Source organism: Lontra canadensis, unplaced genomic scaffold (genome assembly GCF_010015895.1).
Source record: "Lontra canadensis isolate GAN:19392208 unplaced genomic scaffold, GSC_riverotter_1.0 scaffold10, whole genome shotgun sequence".
NCBI classification, from domain to species: domain Eukaryota; kingdom Metazoa; phylum Chordata; class Mammalia; order Carnivora; family Mustelidae; genus Lontra; species Lontra canadensis.
The window spans coordinates 8,761,630-8,789,050 of NW_022631004.1; the positions used below are offsets into that span (position 1 = coordinate 8,761,630).

A 27,421-nucleotide genomic window follows, 5' to 3' on the forward strand; every position below is an offset into this window, starting at 1 on the left:
TTAAGCCTGTAATGAAATTTCTTCCAATTTTTTTTTAAGTTTCTGAAAGGCAGGTTCAGTGTTACTACTCTCTTTTAAGTCTTGACCAATATTTTAGAATCAAAAGTATATTTAAAATCATGTTTATATTGTACCAAGTGGTAGCCCAACAAAAAATGGTTCTTGAATGATCTTGCACTGCCTTTGTGGTTCCTAAACCTTAATTTTATTTATTTATATTTTTGGTTCCGAGGTGGTAGGAGGAAGAGTTTAAATCTTGGTGCCACTTTCTGAGCCCCTGTAAGTGAGCGCTCTTAGTGTGTCTGCCCTGGACCTGGACTCCTTAACCTCAGCTTCTTAGTGATGGAAGGTGAACCCCTCCTCTTGGCCATTGAACTGTGTGATGGCAGCACCAGAAGGGAAGTATAGACTCAGTTAGCAGTCATTTCCTGTTTCATGGAGTGCTGTCTATCCTTGTTGTCGCCCCAGTAAGGGATCACTGTGCTGCCATGGTCCAGTTGTCCTTAAAGAGAGGCCCTCCGCAGGCCACAGTGCCCTTACGGACCCTCTTCACTTAAGGTCCTAAAGTTCTGAGAGGCCTGGCTCATACTCGGGCTGTGTATACCAAGGCCGTGTCACTGTTGTGCCAGCTGGGATCAGGGGGTCCCCACGAAGGCCAGGAGTGGGTGGAGTTAGGACATGGCAGGCCTCCCCCACCCCTCCTAAGGCAGCATGGTTGGTACTGCAGAGGTGACTTCTGTGTCTGGACCCTCGTTTCAGCAGGGTGAGAGCCAGTGATGGTGGGGGACAGGAGTTCTGATGAGAGGAGCCACAGAAGTAGGATGAGCCTGGGTCAACTTCCCCTTCCCTGGCTTCATTTACTTTTCTTCTCTATCCCCAATGGCTCTTCCCCTCTTCTCTTCCCTCTCTGTGGCTTCCAGACAGGATTTCTTACTTCCCCTGTGCTCACTGGGACACTGTTCTGTATAGTTTCCAGTATCTGACCTCCAACCTTTCCCACCGCCTTCCCTTCTCCTCCTTCTGCTCCCCCTCCTTCCTCCCTCCCTCTTCATCTCTTTCTGTCTCTCTCTGTGTCTTACACACACACACACACACACACACACACACCCCTACTCATACCTCCTGTCTTCTGAGATTTCTTCTGTTTTTTTCCTCTGGGTCAGTATGAAGAGATAAACTGAAAGAACAGAAAGTCCTCCTTCTGTGCCTTATCTTTCCATTGGACCCTATGGAAACCGGGTCCTGTTCTACCAGCGAGAAAGCCAGAGTCTGCAGCAGAATGGTGTGGCCATTTGTGAGTCGGACAGGAGCCACAGCTACCCCTTTAGAGGGGGCATATGCTGCCCCCCTCCCCATGGTTCCCACTGCTGCCTGCTGTTTGCACCTGGCCCTTTTCCCTCATGTCCAGCCCCTGTAGACTATGGAGATCGACACTCATGAATGAAGAAAAACAATGTCACAAATTAGAAAATGGTTAATCCTTGCCTGCAAGTGGCAGAAACATTGCAGAATGGCATTTTATCTGTTGCACAAAGGTAGGGTGTGGGAAGACCTCTTGCTATACGAAGGCAGAGGGAACTGTACGCACAGCTACAATGAAACCTGAGGAAATTTTTATAAGCTACAAAAGAGAAATAAGCATTCAGTCACATAGAGAAGCAGAGGAAAGGTAAGTGCAGAACTCCAAACGAGAGGTATTTCTTCTCTTCTTTTTTCTCCCATTCTTTGAAAACAGTATTTCTTCCCTTTAATCAGCTAGCATAGTGATAAGAAGTAGAGTCAGAGCAAAAAGTTACTTCTAGACATTTCCCGCAAAAGGTTTGAGAGGAGGGAAGTTCTTAAATAAATGGGTAACTTGGCTGTGGGTGCTGCTTCTGGGTTCCTGCTCACATTAAGGGAAGTTCTTGAAATGAGCGTGCAGGGGTCAGGCACTGCCCTACCTGAGGAAGGCAAGAACGCTGAAGAGAGGAGTATTAAGACCAGGACTGCAGGTGATCTAACTCATTCCTCGACCCGTCTCCTTCTTCACCAAACCCAGCCTTCTCATTTTGGACTGTTCTTCGGAGAAGGCTGTAAGCCATATTTATCTAGTCCACTCACGCATCAAATGTTTCTTGAGCAACTTCAGCAAAGCAAGCACTGTTCTAGGCACTGGGAATACAGCAGGGAGAAGTCACGGGTCACATACACCACGTGCTGGCGGTGGGCAGGTGGGTGGGAGAGCAGAAGTGGAGGCAGCAAGGTGAAGAAGTCCCACCTTGCTGTGCCTCCCAGGACTGTAGCTCAGGGAACATACCATCATCCAGGTGTACGACCATGAAATAATAAGGGGCAGTTCGGATTCCCTCAGAAGATTCACGAGCGCCTTTGGTTAGCCATGTTGACCTCCTTATCGTGCTTTGAAGGATCTAAGCTCATCCTTTCCTCAGACCCTTTCTACCTGGTATTTGTTCTGTGCAGGAGGGTGGTCCTTTGTCCCCTTCTTGTCTCAGCTGGAAGTGTTCCTTGTTCAGAAGCCCGACCGCCAGATCTAGAGAGACCCATCTGCTCTGTCCCTCCCCATCATACCGCACATTTATGTTCTTTGTAGTAGGTCTCCTGCCGCCGTAACGTAGGCTCAGAGAAGGTAGGAACCTGGCCTGTCTGGTTTATCTTCGCAGACCCAGCACCTATAATACTGTCTGGCATTAGTAAGTGCTTGATGAACTAATTAATTTTAAAATGCTATTTTCAGCATTATTTCCTGCTGCTTCTCTGCATAAACTCTGCACAAGCCAAATTAACCTTTCTCTTCCCTTAGTCCTGTCTTTCCACTGCTGTGCCTTTGCTCCTGACATTTTCCTTTCCTCTCCCTCACCTAAACCGAAGGACTCCTTCTCTTCCATTATCTTCAAAATCAAGAGGGACTTTTTGCCCCCAAAACTTTCTTTTCTATATTACTTTTTTCTGTATCAATTATCTGCTGCTTTTTATGTTTTATATACATTTTTCACTCCAGCTGTACTGTAAACTTCTAGAGCGCAGGAAGCATACTTGAAAAAAAACTTTCCTTAATGTTTAGCAAAATGCTTTGTACTTATTGGCACTCAGTGGCTTTTTGGGGGTCTGTTAATGAGTGTTCTTTCTAGTACAAATGTCAGATGCTAGATTCCTGATATGGGTTTACTCTACAATGTTTTTAGGGCATAGCATGTGAACTTAATGAAAAAGACTCATTTTTTATAGCATTCTTTCAAATTTTCCTTCAGAAACACTGCTATATCTTAATATTTCTTACATGTAGCATCTTGTAGCATACTTGAGAAATTTCCTAAGTAGTTAATGAAGCCAGGTAATTGCCAGTGTAGTATGAAATCGAAACAAAAAGGAGACTGCAAATGAAATGCACTGTTTAAGCTCTGTAGAACTATATAGAGGTTGCACAGAGTAGTTTTTTAGGGGAAGGAGGTTGGGGGGTTGGGTTTCAGGGATTTTTCTGGTTTTGCTCTTGTTGTTTTGTTTTTTATAACCAGTCTTTTGTTGAAGAAAGACACTGGTTGTCTTTTTTTTTTTTTTTAAGATTTATTTATTTATTTGAGAGAGAGAGGGAGAATCTGAACAGGGGGAGGAGCAGAGGGAGAGGGAAAGAGAATCTTCAAGCAGATTCCACACCGATTGTGGAGACCCACAAAGGGCTCAATCTCATGACTCTGAGATAGTGATCTGAGCCAAAATAAAAAATCAGATGCTTAACCAGCTGAAACCCCCAGATGCCCCAAAATTGCACCAAGTAGTAATGATGCAAGAAAAATGTCAAGCTTTATTCTGAATAACTAGAGGGAGCTATTTTTTATTTTGATTAAAAGTCAAAACAAGTTTAAGGTCACATGTTATCTGTAAAAGGCTTAGTGTGGCTGATATTAATGTGTTGCTTTATATTTCCATTAACATGCCCAAAGACTTTGGTCTCTTGAGCTAAAAACACTCTTCCTTTCAATACAAAATAAAATCACTGTGATGAATTTCTTCTTTTTTAAATAATCGATAAACAGAAAAATTAATTACAATGCAGTGATTACATTGTAAGATTGGGGCAGGTGCTGAGGGATGTGTAAGTTAGTTACAAAACTGAGGAAAGTGCTAGGCTTCCTCCCTTGATGCAGGTCATCGCAGACACATAGATGCTGTCTTTGATCATCCTCCTCCAGAGTGAAGGAGGGGAACACACTTGAATGTGTCTTGATATATAAACTATTCAGTGAACTTTCATCTCTAGACACTTCTAGAACCAAAACCACATGATTATCCATTTTTACTGTATCATACATGAGAGATGATTTGGGTTTCAATCCCTCACTTCCACCCATGAAACCTAAGCAAAATAATAGATTTGTGTATCCGGAGGGCTCTGAAGAGGTTAATTTTTGAGCAGGGGTGGGGGGGGTTGATTCTGGCATAGATACTTTTCTGAAAGAAGAAAGTAGATAAGGGAAAGGGGGGGAAAGGGGCCATATTTGGTGACCTTCCTCCTACTTATTAAAGCTCATCTGTGGGATACCTGGGTAGCTCAGTTGGTTAAGCCTCCAGCTCTTGGGTCATGATCTCAGGGTTCTGGGATTCAGCCCTGTGTTGGGCTCTGCAGAGTCTTCTTAAGATTCTCAGTTTATCTCTTCCTTTGCTTCACCCTTCCTGCCCTCCACACTTGCACATGCACTCTCGTTCTCTCTCAAAATAGATCTTTGGGGGAAAAAAAAAAAAGCTCTTCTGTGTCTCTGCAGTAGGAATACTGCCCTACTCAGGGTCCATATTTACAGATGTGGCATCCTTTGTCTAATGGCCCCTCACCTGTGCTCCTCCACCTTGACATAACCAAGAGAATCAAGGGAATCAAGGGAACTAGGAGTTTATAAACTCCTAATTTTTTTTTTTTTTTTTTTTTTTGCTGCAGTTATGATATCACTCTCTGTCTTAGTCTCCTTGGACTGTGATAACAAAATACCACAGGCTGGGTGGCTTGGACAGCAGACATTCATTCTTCACAGTTCTGGAGGCTGAAAATCAGATGTCAGGGTACCTTTATGGTTGTGTTCCAGGAGGGCCCTCTTCCTGACTTATAGGCAGCTGCCTTCTCACTGTGTCCTCATATGGAGAAGACAGAAAGCTCTGGTGTCTCTGCTGCTGCTTCTTTTGTAAATCCCATCATGGGGGCTGTGCTCATGTTAACCTATTTACTCCCCAAAGCCTCACCTCCTATTGTTATCACCTTGGGGGTTAGGATTTCTACATACAAATTTTGGGGGGCACAAACATTCAGTCTACATCATCTTCACTTACATGGATAATAGGGTACAATCAAGTGCTTTGGAGGGGGAATTTGATGGATGATGAGCTGGTGCTTTTAGAGCTTTTGTTTGTATTATTCATATTTATTTACCCATATAAGAAATTAAAGCAAAATTTTAGAATATGGTCTTATCATTCACTTTAAAATAACAAGTACATATTATATAAATAACATAAGCAGCATAGCATAAATATTTTATGAAAAGTAACTTTTTTAACAAAAGCATTAATGGCACTCTTTTTGCTTTTTTGTAAATCCTTTCAGTCTGACTTAAATGAAGACTGTTGTATTCCTTTGTCTGCTTCTCATATTTAGTCTGTGGTGATAGGTTGTTTTGGATGAAGTATATGAAAAAAAAATTCCTGTTTCACCAGGTAGTTAGTTGGAAAAAGGAGTACCTTGTAGACCCCTGGAAAGGGTCTTGGGGATATCCCAGAGTCCCCAGACCACACTTTGAGAAACACTAGACAAGGTGATCGATAAAACCCAACCCAGACTTGTTATTCTGCTTTGCTTTGGGGAAGCCTCACTTGTGGTCTGGATCTCTGTTTTCTCATTCAGGAAGGACTTAATCTCTTCTCACGGTATCTGAGATTCGCACCTGAGTAGAACGTGGTCCTCAAGCTTAAAGGGCTCTCAGTCTAGTAGCAGAACATTTACAGAGCCTACTGTGAGCCATTTTCTCTACTTGATGCTTTTATGTGTGCTGTCTTGTTTATAGACAGTCATGTCTTCAGGCAGATACTGTTATCACTGCTTTATAAATAATTCAGCTGCCTCAGGCAGAGAGAAGTTCAGTAGGGTTATCCAAGATCGCATAGCTGCTGCGAGGTTGCTCTCAGATTTGAGCCCAGGATCTCCGTGGAAGTTCATGCTGTTCTTGTTATGCCCTATGTCTCCATGCCTCTATAAAGTAATGGAAATGGAAGGGTCTTAGGGTCTCTTCCAACCTCCTATAGTTTATGATTCTGCTTGACCAACAAGATGACTTATAGCTATGAGGTCTTGTGACTAAAATGAGGCCAATTAAAAGGGAGGAGGACAGTATTATAAGTGAATATCATAATTGCTTCCCCTAACGTGAAATGTATGTCTTCCTATTGTTCAGCTAAAAAAAAAAAAAAATTTGTGAACAATGGTTGTGTTTCACTGGTCATTAATAAATAATGAGAGTATTTACAATATGCAAAGCAGCATGGTGGCAGTTGCAAGGAACCCAGTATGAGAGACACAGTTTCTGTCCTCCAGAATTCTGTCGGGCAGTTGGCAAATTAAGACCAAGACACAAGAGTAGTGGCCCAACAGGATGGAGTCCACATGACAAGTGTGACAAATAAGTTTTATTTGAGATGGGGGCTCCAGGAGTTTAAAGAGAAGGTGATTCCCTTGGCCTGAAAATAGCAAAGAAAGCTCCCTCGCAGAATTATCTGGCTTTAAAATTTGTGTTAGCCTCCAAAGGAGGGTTAGAATTTGGATGGGTACAGTGAACACGATGCTCTATGGTCCAGGCATGAGGAATTGTACCTGCGTGGCACAGGGGCCGAGTCTCTGAATTTCAGTGTTGAAGCTATCAAACTGTGCATGGGGCATGAAGAACTGTGGGCTCACACTTCAGAATGGAAGAGGCTGTTTCTTTCCCACTCCCCTTTTCTTCTCACTAGTTCTGCTTTCCCTAACTTCCTTCCCGCCATAACTGACATCTATTTTTTCTTTCTTGTCTCAGCCCTCCCCTTCGGCTTGACTCTTTTTCTGGCTTTCTCTTTTCCTCTTTTTCTTCTCTGTCCTCTTCCCCCTGTGACTTGACAGCCCTACACTCTTTCTCATTTATCAAATAAAAATGTTACATCCCATTGTCAGCTTAGCTTTTATATTGAGACATAACTGACATGTAACATTGTATTAGTTGCAGGTATACAATATGATGATTCCATATTTGCACATATTGCAAAATGATTGCCACAGTAAGTCTAGTTAATATCTGTCACCATAGTTACAAACATTTTTTCTCCTGATGAGAAGTTTTAAGATCTACTTTCAGAGCAACTTTCAAATAGGCGATACAGTGTTATTAACCAGCCGCCATACTGTACGCTATTGTCTTAGTTTTGAAATTAGGTGTGGTAAGGCTCTCCTGCACCTTTGCAGGGGAAGAAAAACAGTAAACACAAGAAGTTGCTTTTTGGCTTCAATATGACCCCTTGTGCTCTTTTCTTTGGAGTCATAACCCGAAGTGGGAGACTTTTTCACTCAAGGTCTACCAGTCTTGGTCTTCAAATCATTGAAATGCTGTTCCAGAAACTACTCAGAGGAGTGATTTTGCTTTTCTAATTTTTATTATATTTTATATCTTTCCTGACTGCTATTCTTTATCCTTGTTGCAGAAAAACACTGCTGTCAACTGGCTGCCGAACCACCCCCCAGTTCTTTGTGCCCAGCAGTACAGTGAGGGAGGGGCTCGACTCACACTCTTTTACCAGGGTGCGGGACCCAGTGCCCGGCTGGGGACTGGGGTCCTGCCTGTTCAAGAGATCACAGCAATCTAACACTTTTTTAAAAAAATATTTTATTTTGTTTGAGAGAGAGAGACAGAGAGTGCCAGCTGGGGGAGGAGCAGAGGGGAGAGACAAGCCAACTCCACACTGAGCACAGAGCCAGACAGATGCTGGGCTCAATCCTAAGAGTCCTCGATTGTGACCTGAGCCAAAATCCAAAGTCAGATACTTAACAACTGAGCCACCCAGGCGCTCGGGGGCTAACCCTTTTGAAGCATTGGCCTTCAATGTGTGTTTCTTCTAGTGGATGAAAACAGAAACCCAAAGAATCATTTGTTTGTCCTTAAGGACCGCATGGCCATTCTATTCTGATTAGAGAACATTCAGAAGGTCACAGAATTTCTGAGTAGAGGAGAAGGTTAGGAACATCGGCTGACCTCCTCAGCTGTATTGACTAGGCATTTTCTACACGTGGATAAAGAAGATGAGAAGCAGTTAGGCTACGCTTTGAATAAGCATGGCGTTCACGCCACCTCATGTGCATGCATGTGTAGTATGTGTCTGACCGGTGATGTTTTACGGGAAACAGATGTCACTGCTGGTGTAGTGACCTGGTACTATCATACTTACTTCACCCAGTCATGAATGATGCAGTTGTTCATCGTGTCCTGAACAAAATCTGCTTTGTGACAGATGTTCAGAATAATAAGAAAGGACAACGTGGCTCATCTCTAATAGATTAATTGAGTTGAATATCATCTTTTTTTATTATTATTTAGGCTGATGACTTGTCAGCTTTTAGAAGGAGTCACACGAACAAAATAAACTACCTTTCATACAAAGCGATGGCACCTGAGAATGTTTTCTAGGACCCAGGTCGATTAGTGAATGGAGTCGTGTCTGTGATAACAGTCTCTAGAGGCTTAGCTATTTTCTTCTTCCAAAGGAAGGCACTGTGGATAGAAGAAGGAGTCTGTGATCCTGGAATGGGAGCACAGCTGCTCAGTACCTTCCACATCTCCACCCCAACCCATGCACACACTGGGAAAGTCACCTCTGCAAGTGTGAGCCACGCTCCGCTCTTGCCTCGGAAGCATAACCTCATACCTGGGCTTTATCAGAGTAAATGTCCGTCCTTATAACCTGTGCCAGGTCTGTTGCTAGAGGAATGTGCCTTTTGCTTCACGAAGAATACGACTCCATAAGTTGCAATTTAATACAAATCTTTTTTTGTACTAGGAAAAGTGATTTGCTGTCACCCGTTATGCCCACGACAGTCTAGCCATACTCCCGAATTCAGCAATTAACTTTGTTCACATTCTTGAAGTTCACTAGTTATCAGGTGGGAATCTTACTGTTTTATGACTCCTTTTTTACAAGAGAGGAAACTGTGGTCGTTTATTGAAATTAAGCAGTGTCTTTAAGTATATACCCAAAATGTCCTTGTTTGAAGCGATAATAAGTCACAAAGGTTTTCTGTCTTTTATTGAAATGTCTGTGTTCTGCATACCATTATATCTGCAGAAAGTTAGTATTAGAGTCTATACCCTACAAAAATGAGGCTTGGATAATTTTTAAAAAATTATTTCACCAGAGAATATTGGGTTTTTCTATCCTTTCTGTGTGGAGAGAAATTCAGGTGTTAAGTCTTAACATGGTTTGGATTTTATGAAGTGCTCATAAGATTGTAAGCTTGCTGTTGGATATTTCCACCTTAATATAGCAGTCAACAGGAAATTTTCACAGTGGGTTATGACTTTGTGTTTTCTTTGCTCTACCAGAAACATGTGTCCTTGTATCCAAAAGAAATACTAACTATGTAAGTATATAAAAATCTAAGGTACCAAAGACTTTTTTTTTATACAAAACACTATATATAAAATATATGGTTAGAAGAATGTTTTTGATGATTTCTAGAACTGTCAGTGGTAAATTATGGTTGCCATGTAACGAAGCCCCTTCTAAATGTTTAGATTGTCAAATCCTATTTTGATCAGCGTAACATCTACTACCGTCAGTGGCAACTGTGATGCTTAGATTCAAGGGCACTTCCACAAAAACACATCCCTTTTGGGACATCAGTTAAGGTGACAAAACACTGAATTATCTTTTAACTCGTACTAGAGTTGACCATGTAAGATTATTAGAGAATCAGTGGATGTCACGGAGACCACTGGGATCCCACTCACTGGTACAGTAAGACAACCACAAAAAACATTGTCCATCAGTTCCTAGACCAAAGTGGCTGAGTTCTGGCCTGGCTGTAAATAAATGGCACAGGTGCTCTAACACATACCAGAACTGCAGTGAGCGTGAGGGGCCTTCTACAGATAGATCTTGTTTGTCAGTGAGGGGAGAATCTGGTAGGATGATGAAAAAAAAAAATGTATACCATAGACTGGAGTGATTTGAATGTTGAAATGGAGGTCATTTTTATTCTAATTAAGGTTTGAAAAAAAACCTGTTTCTGCATGTTATTTTTTTAGAAAAATAACACGCCTAAGACAAGGACCATCTGTTACACTGACCACTTAACAAGATGTCACATTGATTCAGACATGATGGTGTCGTTTGCAGCATCAGATGTAAGGTCTGGCCTCTCAGATCGGCTGTGATTGTGCGTGTACCGTAGCACTCAAGTTATTTTACTCTGTGTTGTAAGATTGACACGGCTGTTGTATGCATTCCAACAATGTAATACACGCATGCATTCCTAGGAGCAATTTACGGAAGTAGTAGCATGTTAGCAAACAGGTTTTTGAAGGGCCTTCCTGAGATGCCAGGGACTTCAAGGAGTCCAGCCCTGAATGAGCTTTGCTGTGTTTTGTTTATATATATAAATTATATAAATATATAGCTTATATATTTACATATAAAATACATATATGTATATTTTTATATGAAATACATATATTTTTTAAGATTTTAAGTCATCTCTACACCCAGCATGGGGCTCGAACTCACAACCCTGAAATCAAGAATTACACGCTTCACCAACTGAGCCATCCAGGTGCCCCAATATATGTACATTTTAAGAGCATCTCAAGGCCTGTGAAATCCATTGGGTTTATCTAATCTCAGGGGCTACCAGATATTTATTTAGTACTGGTGTCATTTGGGACCTGTGCACATAACAAAAATCAATCAGAGATGCTTATCCAGGAGGAGGACACGGACCTTCAGAGTGATGGGAGTTGGTGATTGTTTAATCGTGGGCTAATGAGCAATGTTTCAGAAGTTTATTTTTGTAGTTCCTCACTAAATAAAGTGATGCTTTCCTTTCTTAAAAGGCATGCAGGTGACAACGGTACAGTTAAGTGCAATATTGCTAAAGGATCTTCAGTTAAGAAATGTCACTGTACCTTTCATAGGCTCCCATAGGTGGAAGAGCTGGGAACTTTTTTGCTTTGGCATTTATAAAATCAGCCAATGTGAAAGGATTATGTTTATTAAATGTGAATTCTTAGAAAGCGAAAAGAGTGATAAAGGTAGTTCTATTTTCCCTTCTCCCTAAGGGTACCAAAATTACGGCAGACAGGCCTTTTAGAAAGTGTTTCTCTGACTGACTTTGTTGAAATTATGGTTTATTAAAAGAATTTTTACCCTTCCTTCTTTTAAAAAGCATTTAGCACAGCCTGCAGTAAAAGCACATACAGTGAAAGTCCATCAAGACACAAAAAGGCCGAAAGCAAGTAGTAAAAACAGTGAAGAAAAGAGACATTTTATGTATTATAAAAGAAGAAGAATGAATGAAAAGCCTGAACTCTAAGAGAAGTTACTTAATTAAACACAAACCCTAGTCTCTTAATCTCTGTCAGAGTATAGCAGATAGTCTCATGGGTTGCAGAGATTCTTTCTTGTTTCTAGTTAAATTTTTTTTCAGTTGTGATAAAATACCCATAACGTAAAATGTACCAACTTGAGCATTTCTGATTATGCAGCTCAGTGATGCTATGTGCATTCACAATGTTATGTAAATAAGTGCTTTTTCCTCCCTTCCCCCAGTCCCTGGGAGTGGCCATTCCACTTCCTGTCTCTAGAAGTTTGACTAATCCAGGTACCTCATTTAAGTGGAATCTTACAGAATTTGACTTTTTGTAACTGGCTCATTTACTTAACAGAATATCATTTTGTGCGTTTGTATTGGCTCGTGTGTCAGAATATCCTTTCTAAGGCTAAATAATATTCCATCAAATGTATATGCCACATTTTGTTTATCCATTCACCCATTGAAGGACACTTGGGTTGCTTCCACATTTTGGATATTGTGAGTAATGCTGCTATGAATATGTACATACAGATGTCTCTCTGAGACCCTGCTCTAAATTTTTGCAGTCTCTTTTAAGAAGTTAGTTTGCATCCTCCATGTAGAAACCAGAGCATGAGGACCCACAATAGGTGTTCAGGTTAATACTTTGAGCTCCTGAGTTCTGCAGATACCCATAGTTTGGAAAGGTTTGTCATTTGGGCTTATCAGATATTTACTTCCAACAGAACAGAACATAAATATGATTCCAGGATTTCCTTTAATTTGGGTCAGTAATTTCCCAAATCAGCTGCTTCCAAATGAGCCTCCAGGTAACCGAATGACTAAGCTTCTCAAATACATTTTGAGTAGTGTCTTGGTAAGCCAGTACTTGAATACCAAAACAGAAGTGTTCGTTCTGACAGCCATTGACCCATTCCTAGTTCAGAAGACTAGCCTCATAAAGTCGGGCAACACTGGTAACGTAATAATGGCAAGATGGCATGGGCCCTATAGATACAAAAGTTGTTCAGTTCTTTAGTTAAATTAAGAGCCAGAAATTAGCATACAGATCATTTAAATTGTGAACTTCGTGGGGCATCTGAGTGGCTCAGTCAGGTAAGCTTCCAGTTCTTGATTTTGGCTCAGGTCATGATCTCAGGCTTGTGAGATGGAGCCCCACATTCAGTGGGGGGTCTGCTTGAGATTCTCTCTCTCCTTCTGCCTCTTCCCCTCCCCCTGCTCGCTTGCTCTCTCTGTCCCCTCCAAATAAGTAAATAAATAACAAAAAATAAATTGGGAACATCCTTCCTACTCTGATTATAATAGGGCTTTTTCTCATTCCCACTGTTACCATGAAAATGAACTCCATTTTCAACCCCAAGTTCTCTCAAAGGCCAGGAAAAATATATTTTCCAACTCTTCAATTATTCACTTTTGTTCCAAGTTAATCAGGTTTGGAGATGTTAGATTATTTTAATATTTTAAAACTATTTCCAAATGACCCTGTGATTGTAGTTTAGTGTAATGGGTGTTCTCAGAGAGAACCAGATGAAGTTATAGCTATGAATAAAATTGGTTTCTTAGTTTGAGAAAATGATAGGTTTTCAAAACTATTGAAATATTTCTTTTTTTCCTTTTTCTTCTTTTTCTTTTTTTTTTTTTTCAAAGTGTTTTTAAAAAATATTTTAGGACTATCATTCTTGTAGATTTTATCCCAAGGCCTTTGGAATCAGAACTGGGTCTCTGTGCCCATTTTGGTTGTTGTTATTTATTTATCCAAAAATAGAGTTCATTCTTTTCCTGCAAATGAGATGTTTAGAAATGCGTAACATGTGCCCCCTGTTCAGAAGGCTGTCAGTTATTCAGGTCTAATGTTCACTTGAATACAGGGCTATTTCCTACTTTAGTAATCTTCCACTGCCTCCATATTAGTTTAGCATTCAAGGATAACTTCTGCACTGACTTTTATATTTTAGAAGCATTATACAGATTTCACCTTTTTCGCAAAGTCGTTCGTGTATTTTTACATTATTCTACTGAAGATGAGGTAAGATTATAAAATGAATAAAAGCATATAGCAAAGAGTATTTCTGTGAAGTAATATTGCAAAATTAATACCAGTGTCATGCCAAAAAGGTTGTCCTTGTTTCAACTTCTATGGATGTACATTTCCGTGCATTTAATCTAATTGTGCAAAAACGATGTGATGTAAAATGTGTTTTTAAGATGGCCTATTTTCCTGAGATTTCAAGCTATATCGAGTACCCAGTGCTCTTCATTTAGAGAACTCAATTTCATGCAGTGGAAACAGCAGTGGAGTTTGAAAACACAAAATCTTACCATGTAATCGGGAGCAAAGAATAAATAAATAAGTGAATGTAATAACAAAACATATGAGGTACCAAACATCTCTTCATAGTTGGAAAGAGATCCTCTGGAGTAAAAGCTAAAACAGCGCTGAGCTGTTGGCAAGCATGGAGAGAGAAGACGACTTGAGGTATGAAGTGGAGAACCTCGGGTCGCTTCTGGCTGCTTCATGTACCTTCATTTCCCTATCGTGAACATGAGGATAATTCTTCACAGGGCACTGTGAGAATTAGCAAGACTGAATTTAGCATTGGTGGATGTTAGGCACCCCATAAGTGATAGCTGTGAAGACCATGGAGGTTACTCAGGGAATAAGACCTCAGGAAAGAGGTAAAGAGATGCTGTTCATACTGAAGGGGCAAAAACAAGCTTCCTTTAGGTGTGTGGTCACCCATGCTCTCATCTTTTCCAAGTAGCATCTGAGGTCTCTCTTCAAGTCACCTTAATCAGTGTGTGGATGTTTTGTCGACACATCTGAGAACAGAAACACTTTGACACGGAGGTGCTGAGCCCTCACGTTCTACTCCCGGCAAGTTCCTTCCACCTCCCTGAAAACCTACACTCTCTGAGTTTTCTCCTGCCTTACCCTACATAGAGAAATAATGGTAACAATATAATATTGTTTTCTTGTAAAGTCATCTCGAGAATTTGATTATTCCTTGCTTTGTTTTAACTGAAATGATCACTGGTCTCTCAAGAAGAAGAATTTTATTTTCTTTATTATACAAAAAAAAAGCTAATAGTACTTTGTAATTTAAGAATTTGCATATAATTGGTTTCTACATTTCTGCAAGGTTGGAATTATTAGTATCCCAGTTTGACATGCAATGAGTCTGGGTCTCAGAGGTGATGTGCTCACAGATTGACAAAGCCAGCACCCTGAAGGGCCAATGGGCGGCACATCTGCAGACCCTGCTGGGCTAAAGTCAAGGGTGCCTGTGCTCTCTCCAGCACCAGGTGGCCTAAGGAATCAAATGCACAGGAGTCCACTCTTTCATTTGTCAAGCATCAAATGCATGTTGTGCTGTATTCCACAGATATCCTGATTTGTTACTCGCTCCATCCCATTTTACAACCAAAATCTCTCCTTTTTTGGAGAAAGTTTTGAAGAACTTCATAAATGCCCTATTTTATTAGACATTTGACCTTTGTGTAAATTTTCAGTATTCTCTTGCTCTAATCATCATCATCATATGCAAATCATTTTGTTGTCTTCACTTTTTTCTTCTCTCTCATTGATTCATGAAATATTTATTGAGCAAAGATTGACACATGATACTTGGCTATCATATTCTACTTGACATTCAGAAAGGTGAGCCAGACGTGGATCCTGCCTTTAAGAAGCTTGTAGTTAGCAATCAGGATGGTGAAACTGAACTGAGCCTTTTTTTCGCTCTAAACACATAGAAATTCTGCATTTAAAAAAGAAAGTCTTAAATATATAGGCAAGCTTTAAAAGGGAGGGGGGGGAGAACAGGTGCAAGAAGAGGGAATTCACAGCCAGAGTGGTATAACTTGGAGCTAAAGCTGTAGTTGGCCCACAGACTCGTGGATGTAGATAAATGCCTTAGGGGTGCATATAAGAACACAAACAGGAACGGAAATCAAGAACATAGACTCCAGCAAGGCTGGGGCCAGAAATGGAGCCTCTTGAATAAAGCCATGGCTCTGCAGAGATTTCACTGTCTCCTAACAAGGACAGCACAACTCAACATGCCAGCCAGCCCAGGGACATGGCAGGGAAGCTGAAAGAAATAAGAAACACAAGCCTGTATCACATCAAATGTGGAATCTAAATTTAAACTACACAAGTCTTGCAAAAAGCATTTAAGCTAAGAAATTAGCATAAAAACTGGTCCAGAACAAGTGGAATGCTTCTACCTCTAACAGTTGTAAATTCTGAGACTTCCTGTAGAGTCCCTTCCATCGTCAGTGCCCGGGGATTCACCCAGGCCAAAACAGTGTGTGGTAGGTATGCATATGAGCAGCCCCAAAAGTTGAACAAAAGCAAACTCTGAAAGAAACTATGAGATATAATGTTAAAAGTATTTAGAGATATAACAGATAAAGACATAATTTAGAGAAAGAAGATAGAATAGCCAGAAAATAAGAAGTGCCTTATGGAAAATAACAGAGATGTCTGAGAAAGAACTAAATAGAATATTTCTAGGCACCTAGACATGAAAAATATTGTCATTAAAATACTGTAGACATTAAACATATTAGGCACAAAAATATATAGTTAGAAGACAGATCTGAGAAAATCACCTAGACTACAAAAGGAGGGTTGATGTGGAGGACACAGTGAGAAGATCCAATGCACTGCTAATAGGAGTTCAAATAGAAAAAGTAGGAGGAATGGGACAGGGGTGATACTTGAAGAAACAATGTCTAAGGACATTTCAGAACTGAAGAAATACTTACACCTTCCAATAAAATAGGGCTATTGAGTCCCAAGCAGGAGAAATACTACTCTGCACTCAGGCTCTTCAGAATGAAACTACAGACATCAAATAAACAGGGAATTTGGGATAAGCTACCAAAGAGAAAATGCAGATTATCTGTAAAAGAATGACAACTAGACTAACAGATTTCCACAAAAGCAAGTCTTAAGGCCCAACTACAGTGGAGTACTAGCTTCAAAGTACGGAGGGCAATTACCTGTCAAGCTGGAAATCTACAATTTTGTGAAGAATGAAGGTGAAATAAAGAGATTTTCAGACAAATCAAGATGGAAAGACTTAAACTTTCAATGGCTGACCACTATTTAAAGAATTATGAAAAAAATATTCTTTAATATGTAAAACAAAACAAAACAAAAAGGAAAAAACCCTGAAGTATGAGCTAAGGTATAAGAAACAGTGGTAATCAAAGAAACTCATCATTAATGAGACAGATGAAGGGCATGTGGGTCTGAGGAGTACTGATTTCAGGAGAGATGTGAAAACAGGTGTAATCTAAATTCTAAAGACCTGTAACAAGGAGAACTGGAAGCAGTAGACCGAAGACAGTTGACTTTGTTTGCTTGTTACTCATGGAAAAGCTGTTGATTAACTTTTGACTTTTAAGTATACAAATTCACAACTTGATAATTATTTAAAGAGTAAAAATAAAAGCGTACTTTCTAAATCCAGTACTGGAGCAAAGAGGGGGATTTTTTAAAAGCTGGATCAACCCAGTAAAAGGCAGTAAAGTGGAAAAAGAGAAGGAAAAGAGGAGAGAAAGTTAAAATGCTAGGGAAAAAAAAAAAAATCCCAAACCATCAGTAATCACGGTAAAGGAGAACAGATTAAACTGAGTTGTTAAAATACAGAGACTCAGACTTTTTAAATCCAGTTTTTTGCTGCTTATGTAAGAGACATGTGAAATATAATTATTTGGGACATTTGAAAATAAGGGATTAAAAAAGGCATAACAGGCAAATTCTAAAGAGAGAGCAGAAGAAAGTTGAAGGAAGGAAGGAAGAGAGAAAAGAAACAAAATTATTATCAGACAAAATTTTTAAGGCAAAAAAATACTAGGATTAAAGATGATGTTACTTAGTGATAGAGGAGGAAAAGCTTACAGTAAAATGGGTAAAGATATGAAGAGACAAATCACCAAAGAAGAAACCCAAATGGTCAGAAAACATTTGAAAAATGTTCTGCCTACTGGTGTTAATGGAAATGCAAATAAAAGCACCAATGGGGCTATCCTTTCAACACCTGTCAGCTGGCAACAAATTTGGTGGGGGGTGGAATAAAAGGAAATTCTTATCTCTTACTGGTTGGAATGAAAGCAGCAGATGTGCACTGATGTGTGACTCAGCAATTCTGCTTTCATTCTGTATCCTAGATTAATGCCCTAGGATGTACCTTGGGCATCATTCATAATAGCCATAAAGAGGAAACAGTCCAAGTGACCATCAGTAATGGAATGGATAAGTAAATTGTGATATATTGAAACAAATGAAACTTGCATCAGTGGAAACGAATTAATTTATGGTTACCTGTATTAAAATGGATACATCTCAGAATTATAACATTGAATAAAAAATAAGTTGCAGAAGGATGTGCATGTTGAATTACAAATTTACATAAAACAAAACAGGTAGTGTATGCTGTTTTTATAGACACATACATGTGGCAGTAAAATATATACCTCTGAGAGGAAATGGTAGTCCTCCAAAGTGGGCAGTTCCCTTCTCGAATGAAGATGAATGGGAAGCGGGAGGAAGAGAGAGCAGGGTGTAACTCTGCCATGTTTAATTTTTAAAGATCTGAAATAAATATGACAAAAATATTAGCATTTATTTACATTGTTAGTTCTAGATGGCAGATGTAGAGGCTCCTGCTATTATTCTGTGTGTGTGTTTAAAACATTTACATAATTAAAAATATCTTCCAGATGATGGGAGACAAAAGACATACAATAATCAGAGAAAATGTTCTGTGTTCCATTATGGGTTCTATACAGGTGGCTTTCAGAGTTGAGGTGAAAGGGATTTCTGCCAATGAGGGGAACCCAAGAATGAGTCCTGGGAGACGTCCTGCAGTGTTGCTGTCCTACAGACTTCCACCTGCTGTCCATCAGCCATAGAAATAGATCAGCCATCAGGACCTCTTTCTGTTTCTTTGGCCTTTATCAAGTCCATTCCCTTTTTCACTAATAGTCTCTTTTTCATTTATTAGATTCTAGCCATCATAAAACAATAGTTATGAGGACTTCCCAAAAGATTTACTACTTTGAGAAGGAAAATCTTAAAAAATAACTGATGCTTTGTTTACTTCTCATGAAAAGAGACAATGATGACTTCTGTTGTTATATAATGTAGATTTTTATGGAAACATTTTGGGGCACGTGGGTGGCTCAGTCAATTGAGTGTCTGAGTCTTGGTTTTGGCTCAGGTCATTGGATCTCATGGGTCATGGGATCAAGCTCTGCATCAGGCTCTGCACCCAGTGGGGAGTCTGCTTGAGGATTCTTTCACTCTGCCCTTCTCCTTACTAGCATGCATGCTCCTCTGTGTACCCTTCTCCCACATCAAAAAAAAAAAAAAAAAAAAAAAAGGTGGGATGGCTGGGTGGCTCAGTCAGTTAAGTGTCTGCCTTCAGCTCAGGTCATGATCCTGGAGTCCCATCGGGCTTCCTGCTCAGCAGGGAGTCTGCTTCTCCCTCTGCTGGTTTGTGCTCTCTCTCACTCACTCTCTCAGGTAAATAAGTAAAATCTTTTAAAAAGAGAGAAAGGAAGGAAGGAAAGAAAGAAGACATTTAGACTTGGTGGAGGGAGAGGATTGATTGGTTGGTTGTCCAAGTAGAAACATGCATATATTACCCCAAACTCCTGACACTGGGAATGTTGGAGTTCAGAGCCAATAGCCAAGAAAGAATTCTTGAGACATCTTTGGTGCAAAAAGGTGGTTTTATTAAAGCATGAAAACAGGGGGCGCCTGGGTGGCTCAGTCGTTAAGCATCTGCCCTCAGCTCAGGTCATGATCCCAGGGTCCTGGGATTGAGCCCCGCATCGGGCTCCCTGCTCAGCGGGAAGCCTGCTTCTCCCTCTTCCACTCCCCCTGCTAGTGTTCCCTCTCTCACTGTGTCTCTCTCTGTCAAATAAATAAAATCTTTCAAAAAGAAAAAAAAAAAAAGCATGGAAACAAGATCTGTAGGCAGAAAAAGCTGCACTGGGATCATACGGAGTGGCCGATTATATACTTCCAAGTTGGGAGGGGTTTAGGGATAGTGTAAATCTCTAAGGAATTTTGGAAGCAAGGTTTCCAGGACCTTGAGCTGGCTAACTATTAGGAAAAGGTCATTTATTACTATCTAATATAACCTTAGTCATGAGACTCTTTAGATGTATATCAGTGGGCCATATGCTTAGAGGAGGATTACCAACCTATATTTTGGAGTGGGTAGTGATAAAGGAAGTTTCCAAAAGAATTTTTATATATTAAAGTAGACTTACTGGATCCTGGGTGGGGGGCAGGATAATGTTAAGCTAAGATTACCTTTTGCCCTTGGCAAAGTATTAACATCAAGGCAGCTGAGTTCCTAGAGGAAAGTCACTGTCCCTCTTTCAAGAACTTGTCAGTGGGCTATAAGTAGTATGGAAATTTAATTTTTTCTTTTGCCTTTGTTTCCCACATTGCTTTTCCCCTTTATCAGAAAGATTCTGTTCAAGATTCTCACATTTCAAAATTTTGTTCAATTTCCTTTTCAAGTGTACTGCTTCAAACAGTTAACAGTCATGTTTTATGACTTCTGTAAGGGAGGTCCGCATGGAAATAAGACTGGTCATCACAGTCCCGTGTTCACAGCATCTAGTAGTTTGTCAAAAACAGTAAAGTGCCTGCTCTGTCTAGCTGAAAAGGAACAGAAGCCTGTGGGCTTCACCCCACATCACAGTGGCCCCTCTGCTCTCTGGATGATCTCACTATATAACACAACACGACCAGTCATTACTCTTGACATGAAATAATGGCACACTTTGAAAAAGTTTGGTGTTCATGCTTCTGGCACATTGTTACAGGGCACTAGGAAATGGGATGGCAGAGTTGGTCTAGAAGCAATTTAGCCATCAGTGGGAAAAGCATCTAACTTGTCTTTGGATACGTATCTGCTCCATGTTGAAGATAGAGGGGAAACTGACTCCGATCTCTGACTAAGCTGCCTTGGGCCACCAGTCTGGGCTTGATACTGAACCGTGTATTCTCAGAATTTTTTTTTTTTTCATTTGCAGAGAAAAGATGCATCAGTCTGCCATGTATGAACTATGCCAGGGGATGCACCAGATCAGCCTACAGTTCGTTCGACTGCAGCTCACCTTTGAAGAGTACACCATAATGAAAGTTTTGCTGCTGCTAAGCACAAGTAAGTTGATGTCCACTTGTGCACTTTTTCTACATTGTCCGATGATCTGACCTCTAAGGAGATGAGCCTATTTTCAGTGTCAGGTAGTTGGTATTTAAAAAAAAAAAAAATTTTTTTTAAGGAGGTGAGAGAAGGTCTTTGGTCTTTGGTGAACTACGTTACTTGGAGAGTAGGAGGCTTTGGGTGAAGTAAGAGCATATTCCTTCATTTCCTCATCCATCCCACCACTAAATATTGACTGTCTGTTTTCCGTATAGTAGGATTCTACAGGGTACAGTTTCTGCCCTCAGCGAGTTTTACTATAAGATAAATTCAAAGATATGTTTAGTATGTTGTGGAAAGGGATCATCCAATCAAGATAGAAGATAAAGAGGGTCACAGTGGCTCAAAAAAGGAGGGAGCATATTTAGTTTTGAAGGTCAGAGAGGGATTCATGGTGAAGGTGAATCTTGGCAAGCTTTGCAAGGCTTATGAATTGGATATGAGGTCTGAGATGGCATTCCTGTCAGGGGATGATGTAAGCAAGTATGGAGATGTGGGAAAACATATCCAGGTGTTAGAACTTTGTTCTGGGTGAGGTGGTTTACCCATTAATTTTTAAATTTTTTTCTTCTTTATTCATTTAATTTTTCAAGGTGTATAAGGTGATGTGGGGTTGGAGAGGAGTGAGGAATAAGTTTGGGATGGAGGTTGGACCAGGATATCCAGTGTCTATTGAAGACACCTGACCTTCATTGTGTGGGCAGAGGAGTGCAGCACTGCAGGCTTTGTGCAGTGGGGATACATGACCCAGGCTAAATTCTGTGCATTTATGAAAATGTACCTGGTAGTAGACTGGATTAAAGAGGAAAAAGAGGGGGAGGTAGAGAGGCAAAGACAGAGAACTTAGCCAGATTGGAAGCACAGAGACTGCTGTGAGGCTATTGAAATAATAGCAGGAATGATAGTGGTAGGTGGCAGGATGGATAGGAGCAAAGGCATTCAAGGAACACAGCTGAACTGACAATGGACTAGAAGGGGAAACAAAATGGTATGGATCAGAAGTGACACAGGTTTTGCTCACAGAGAAATGGCTAGGATGGCAGTTGATACCATGTGGGGAATTGGAAAAGATTTGGTGGGGGTTTTATAAAATGACTTCTATTTCAAATGGGTTAATTTTCAGATGTATCCTAATGGGTCAAAAGATGGGGAGAATCTGGGTCTAGCACTCAGAAGACAGGTTTGGGTATTGAGACATAAACATGAAATTGTCCTCATAGAAAATTATCATCCAAGCTAAAATGATGAGTGGGGTTGCCAAGGCACAGGAAGAAGAGAAACGGTCCAGTCGAGCCACGTGAAAGGAGGATGGCAGGGCTGAAGAGGCAGAGATGGGTGTATCAGTGAGGCAGAGAAACTAGAAGCCAAGAACTGGTTTCCAAAAGGAGCATGACTAACAGCAGAGCATCCACAGAGAAAGTTGAGAGCACAGAGCGAGGCCTACTAGAGTTGACCATTAGGATTCAGGCAGGTGCCTGATGGCCAGGGACTTGGCAGATGGATGGGAAGCTTTTTTGGCTTCTTGAACCAGGTATGAAAGTAGAGAAGTTGATGACATAAAGTGCCAGAGAGACAAGATAGAACAGGATTAGCTTTGGCAAGGGTGTTGAGCACTTCTTCCTGGGGCAACGGCACAGGGCACAGACATTTTCAAATTGAGGGGAAAGAATCTGAGAAAGTTCACATCAGATGAGAGGAAGACAAGAATGATGGCAGGAGGCAGCATGGAGAAGAAATCTCCAAGCCAAGTGCTGTGGCCATTGAGGAAACTGGGCCATGTTCTGGGTGCCAGGGATGCTAGGGCGAGAGGTATGGACTTCATAGGAGGAGAGATTGTTGACTGACCACCTGGAAGCAGAGAAGAGAATCCAGCACATGTGCAGCCTTCCCATTGTCTCATGAACCAGGGGCGTGGTGGAAGGAGCAGTTTTCAGTAGAGTCGTTTAGGAGAAAGTGGCGTCACTCTTCAAGGTAATGAGAATAGGAGGGGTCAAAAGAGATGTTCTTTTCCCCCAGAGAGGGACTGGGTCTGAGGAGGAGTTAGGCTGAATCAAGTAGTGACAAGAGCAGGAAGAGAAGATGCCATAGCGACTCTGGATAAGCATCTGCTTCCCTGTGTGTAGCAGCTCCCGGCTTTTGAAGGGTTTGCCATACATCTAATTTAATGCTTAAAAGAACCCAGTGAGTTGATAACCCCTTTCTGAAGCTAACAAAAAGGAGGCACACATGTGTTTTTGTCCAGTACCCTCTGTGCATTAGAACTCAAAGCCTTGGCTTTGGACTTCACATCCAGTGTTGTTCCTACTCTCTCCAGAGCGGGGAGCCAGGGGTGGAAAGGCAGGCTGGTGGCACGTGACCGCAGCGGGAAGCCGGGAGCGGCACGTGACCACAGCAGGTGGTGTGGAGTGGCACGTGACCATAGCAGGGGGCGTGGAGCGCTTAGCAGGCGGGACCTAGACTCCAGCGGAGGGGGCTGACCCTCAGCCCCAGCCGAGAGGTGGGACCAGCACCTGACAGCTGTGTTTTGTTTGGCCCGCACAGGTATTTTAGGTTCCTCTTGGCTTTTTGTCTTGTTTTATTTTCATTGAATTCGATTGCCCAAGGCAGGGCATGTTCTCTCCCCTTTTCCGCAGGCCCTACCATTCCTCACTGATTACACTCAGCCAATCTCCTGTAGGGTCCTGTGCGCAGACCCTCATCGGAAGGGCCCAGGGTCCAGGGTCCGGAGAACTGGGCTCTTTTTCCCTGCTCTGCTCACCTTCCAGGTTTCTGACGACCCCGATTTAGCCTTTTTGGAATATAACTTTGGAAACAGAATCTTTAAATTCAGCGACAGTGATTCTGTTCCCATTTCCAAGCCATGTCATTAACCATTACTGACTTGAAAAATGTTGCAAGTATAGATCTAGATGTAGATAGATCAGATGGGTGATAGAATTTAAATGAAAAAATGCATGTGATACTACTCCATCTTAATTGGTGTCTTATCCTTTAAGACCATTTAATCAGTTAGCCTATAATCAATCCTGATATCATTTTGAAGCTACCCAAATTAATTTATTAGCTTCCAAATAGCTCAGTACTTTGAATTCTGATTTTTGTAGATGCAGGAAAAGCAAAATAAGAAGGCAGGAAAACATAAGTAAAGAATTGTATGAGTCATAGAGCTGCAGGCTTTAGGAAGTTTATTTTGCTAACCTGTGATAGAATGTGTTAGAATTTTTCTTCTTTAGGTTGTTAAGTTGCACACCTGATGTCCAGTGTATCAAGAAAGTTTTTAGCAATGACATTGAGAGAATCTTGTGTTCTTAATGCTTATGGAGGAAAACAGACGAACTTCTACCCCAGTTGTTTGGATGGTTTCCAGCAGCCCTGTTGCATTTAATAAGTAAATTCAGAAAATCTGGGCAAACCTCCAAAATTTGAGGTTTTGCTTAAGTTCTCTTTATTTGTGGGTTTGTTTCAACTTCTAAAAAATCTGGCTGGGAAATTGGTACAATATATTTGAGTTATAGCAACAATATATAAGTAATATTTGACACAAATCGTTTGTAATCTTGAGAATTTCTTATACAGAACTATCCATAAGGAGGTCTTTGCTTAATCTTAGTAGATACACCAAATAGTAGTATAGTAGTGAAATTTATTCACTCCATTCTAATTTCAGGTAATTTGTTAATGTATGGGATGATCTCCATAAACATTTATGTTGAAAAGCAAGAGGTTTACTCCATATTTTATAGCTTAAAAAAATAATTGTTAACCTGTGTATGGGCACTATTTGCAAAGTATTTGCAAACTTGCCATTTCTTTCAGAAAGTTTTAAGTTAACACTAAAATTTTGGTAGAAAGTAGATCTATAGTTCTACTGTTAACATCCTGATTATTACCATCCTTCATATGTTTTATACTTTTAAAACAAGGCTTTATTTTTAAAGAAAACAAACTATTTGTTATATAATGGTGGCATATAACTTTTAATGTGAATGTCAAATATTTGAAACCACAGCTAATATTGTGGCAGCTTCAGGAAATGCATGCAATTGCTATTAGGGGTTTCTTTTTCCCCCACAAATGTAGATTTAGGTAAACCACAAATCAAAAGCCTCAACAATTAAATTCAAGGAGACTATTAACATAAGATGTGAATGTAAATTGTAAGATAATTTTTGTACAGGACAACAGGGTTTAATTTGGAAATAGCAGTATTCCCAGCTTCCAGGGCTCTCATAATAGTCAAAAGTGTACTTAGCTATTCTAAAGGGCTGATGACCTGAGTAAATTTTTATCCCAGTTATGACAAATTAGCAAATATGCTGTATAATTAAGAAATGAAAGTAAAAGCAGTTTCAAACTCAGAACATTAATTTCACAAGATGATTTCTCCATCTCCTAAAAATAAAGTTAAGTGATTTTATTTTTCAAAGTTAAAGCATACACATAACTATTTATTTGCTATGGTGGAAAAAAAGCAAACATGTAGGTAGATTTTCAGAGGGAATACTTTAGTACACTCTGCCTTGCACCTCCTTCTAGAACATTCTCAGCACAAGAGCACCTTTCCTCCATAAGGGCTTTCACATGTATCCTGGGACAAAGCATCTCCTTTCAGCAGGATGCAGAGACATTTGATATGCTTCCAAGCCCTGAATCCCAAAATATTGTTTCTAAATGAGATTTTTTAATTTAAAATTAAAAGCCAGCCGCTACATAAAAGAAAACATGATCCTTAATGTTTTACTTGTTCAAAGAAAAAGGAGAACATGGTTTATCCTCTGGAAGTTATAGATTTTGCCATACATGCAGAGCCACTGTGGTGTTACTCTTTTGCACACACAAACCAGTGCACAGACCCACAGCCTGGTTGCCTGGGAGACCACACGATAGGGCCCCATGCCTGTCCTCCCCCACCCTATAGACGGCCAGTCTCCCCAAGTGTCTTTGATTTTGAATTTGAATTTAAAGATGTTGCTTTCTAATTCTAGCCCCAGCTTAGATTGTCTGTGACTCTTCCAGTTGTCCTGGAAAATCAAAGTATATTTTCCTACCTCTGAAGTATTGGCAAGTTAGGATCCATAAAACACTTAGATGACAGGCCACAAGGCAACGTAGCATTGTGGTTAAGAGGCAGGCTTTGGAAATAGACCTAGGTTTCTACCCCTTCTCTGCCCTTAATTTATTGTGTCCTTGGGCAGAATTAAACCTCCAGTCTTCAGTTTTGTCATCTATAAAATGAGAGTAATGATTATGTCATAAAACTGAGGTCAAGCTCACATTAATATACGCAAGATGTATATTAACATCCACCCCATAAATAGCAGTTATTATTCTTTGTATATAGAGGTGAACACGAATTTATCAGTAGATAACTGCCATATTTGTTCACAAATGCAATTAGTTGCAATTCAGTATCAACCTGAAAGTGTGAGCCTAAAAAACCTCAAAATATTCTAGGTTATTTAACTGCTACAATATGAATGCTGTTTTCCATCCTGGGGATTTACATGTCTGTATTCCCTAAACACAGTTCCAAAGGATGGCCTCAAAAGCCAGGCCGCATTTGAAGAAATGAGGACAAATTACATCAAAGAACTGAGGAAGATGGTAACTAAGTGTCCCAACAATTCTGGGCAGAGCTGGCAAAGGTTCTACCAACTGACCAAGCTTCTGGACTCCATGCATGATGTAAGTAGAGCCTCTTGGTACCTGTTAAATGAGAGATTAACCATCACAACCTGTTGACCCCACAATACTGGAGAGGTGAGGAAGCGTTCTCAGGGCTTTGGGAAGAATAGGGATAAATGATTCAGCGGGAGGCAGCAAGTGCTGAGAACTGATTAAGAAGGAAATTTTCTTCAGATCACGTTTGAAACAAACCCAGGTAAAGTAAAGGGTGTGGCTGTCTTCCATTCTGAGCAAAATGAGAGTGGCGTGGACCATCATGGCAAGACCTCTGTGTCCTGGGCCAGGGAAGGCCCTCAGATTTGCTACAGGTATCAGATCAAGTTTCACATTTCTGCTTACAATTTAGGAAATGTTTGGTTAATAAAAATGTTTGCTTTAACATTGCATAAATAGTGTCCATCTTGACAACTGTTAATCTAATAACCCAATCTTTCCAAAACATTATTAGTGGTCCAGGGCCAACTTGAATCATCTCAGTCTTTGCCAAATTTTGAATTCTATATTCATTCTTCACAGGAGTCACCTTTCTTGTCTTATGTAAATAGAGAAAGTAAATTCTGAGCTTGTTTCTAAATGAATCAATTATAGATGTACCCGAGGTGTTAGCAGTTTCTACAAAATATCAATTTGGATAACTTGCTTTGTTATGTCATTTGAAATATGCTTCTTGTTTCACTTTGCGAGCAGTTTTCTTTAGCTCTAGCTCAAAGAAAAAGTTGTTCGCAGTCATGCTGATTTCATTTTTTATGTTTGTGAGGCTTTCGTACTTTCTTTTGAAAAATTTATTGCCCAAGTTCAGCCCATATGATTTGTATAAGAAATCCTCTTTCAGATATTTCTCTGTTGTTCAGAAAAGTGTTGCAAGGCTCCATGGCTAGCTAGTATTATATTAGTATTTGTATTTGAATCATGA

At 40.4% G+C, this 27,421-nt stretch overlaps 1 protein-coding gene across 1 annotated transcript in view; it reads left to right on the top strand.

Annotated features, from left to right (window-relative positions):
* NR3C2 (nuclear receptor subfamily 3 group C member 2) overlaps positions 1–27,421 on the top strand; it is a 330,198-nt gene that overhangs the window by 270,675 nt on the left and 32,102 nt on the right. The window contains exons 7-8 of the mRNA XM_032855551.1: positions 20,651–20,781; positions 26,351–26,508. Of these exons, the coding sequence (XP_032711442.1) occupies positions 20,651–20,781; positions 26,351–26,508 (289 nt within the window). The remainder of the gene's footprint in view (positions 1–20,650; positions 20,782–26,350; positions 26,509–27,421) is intronic.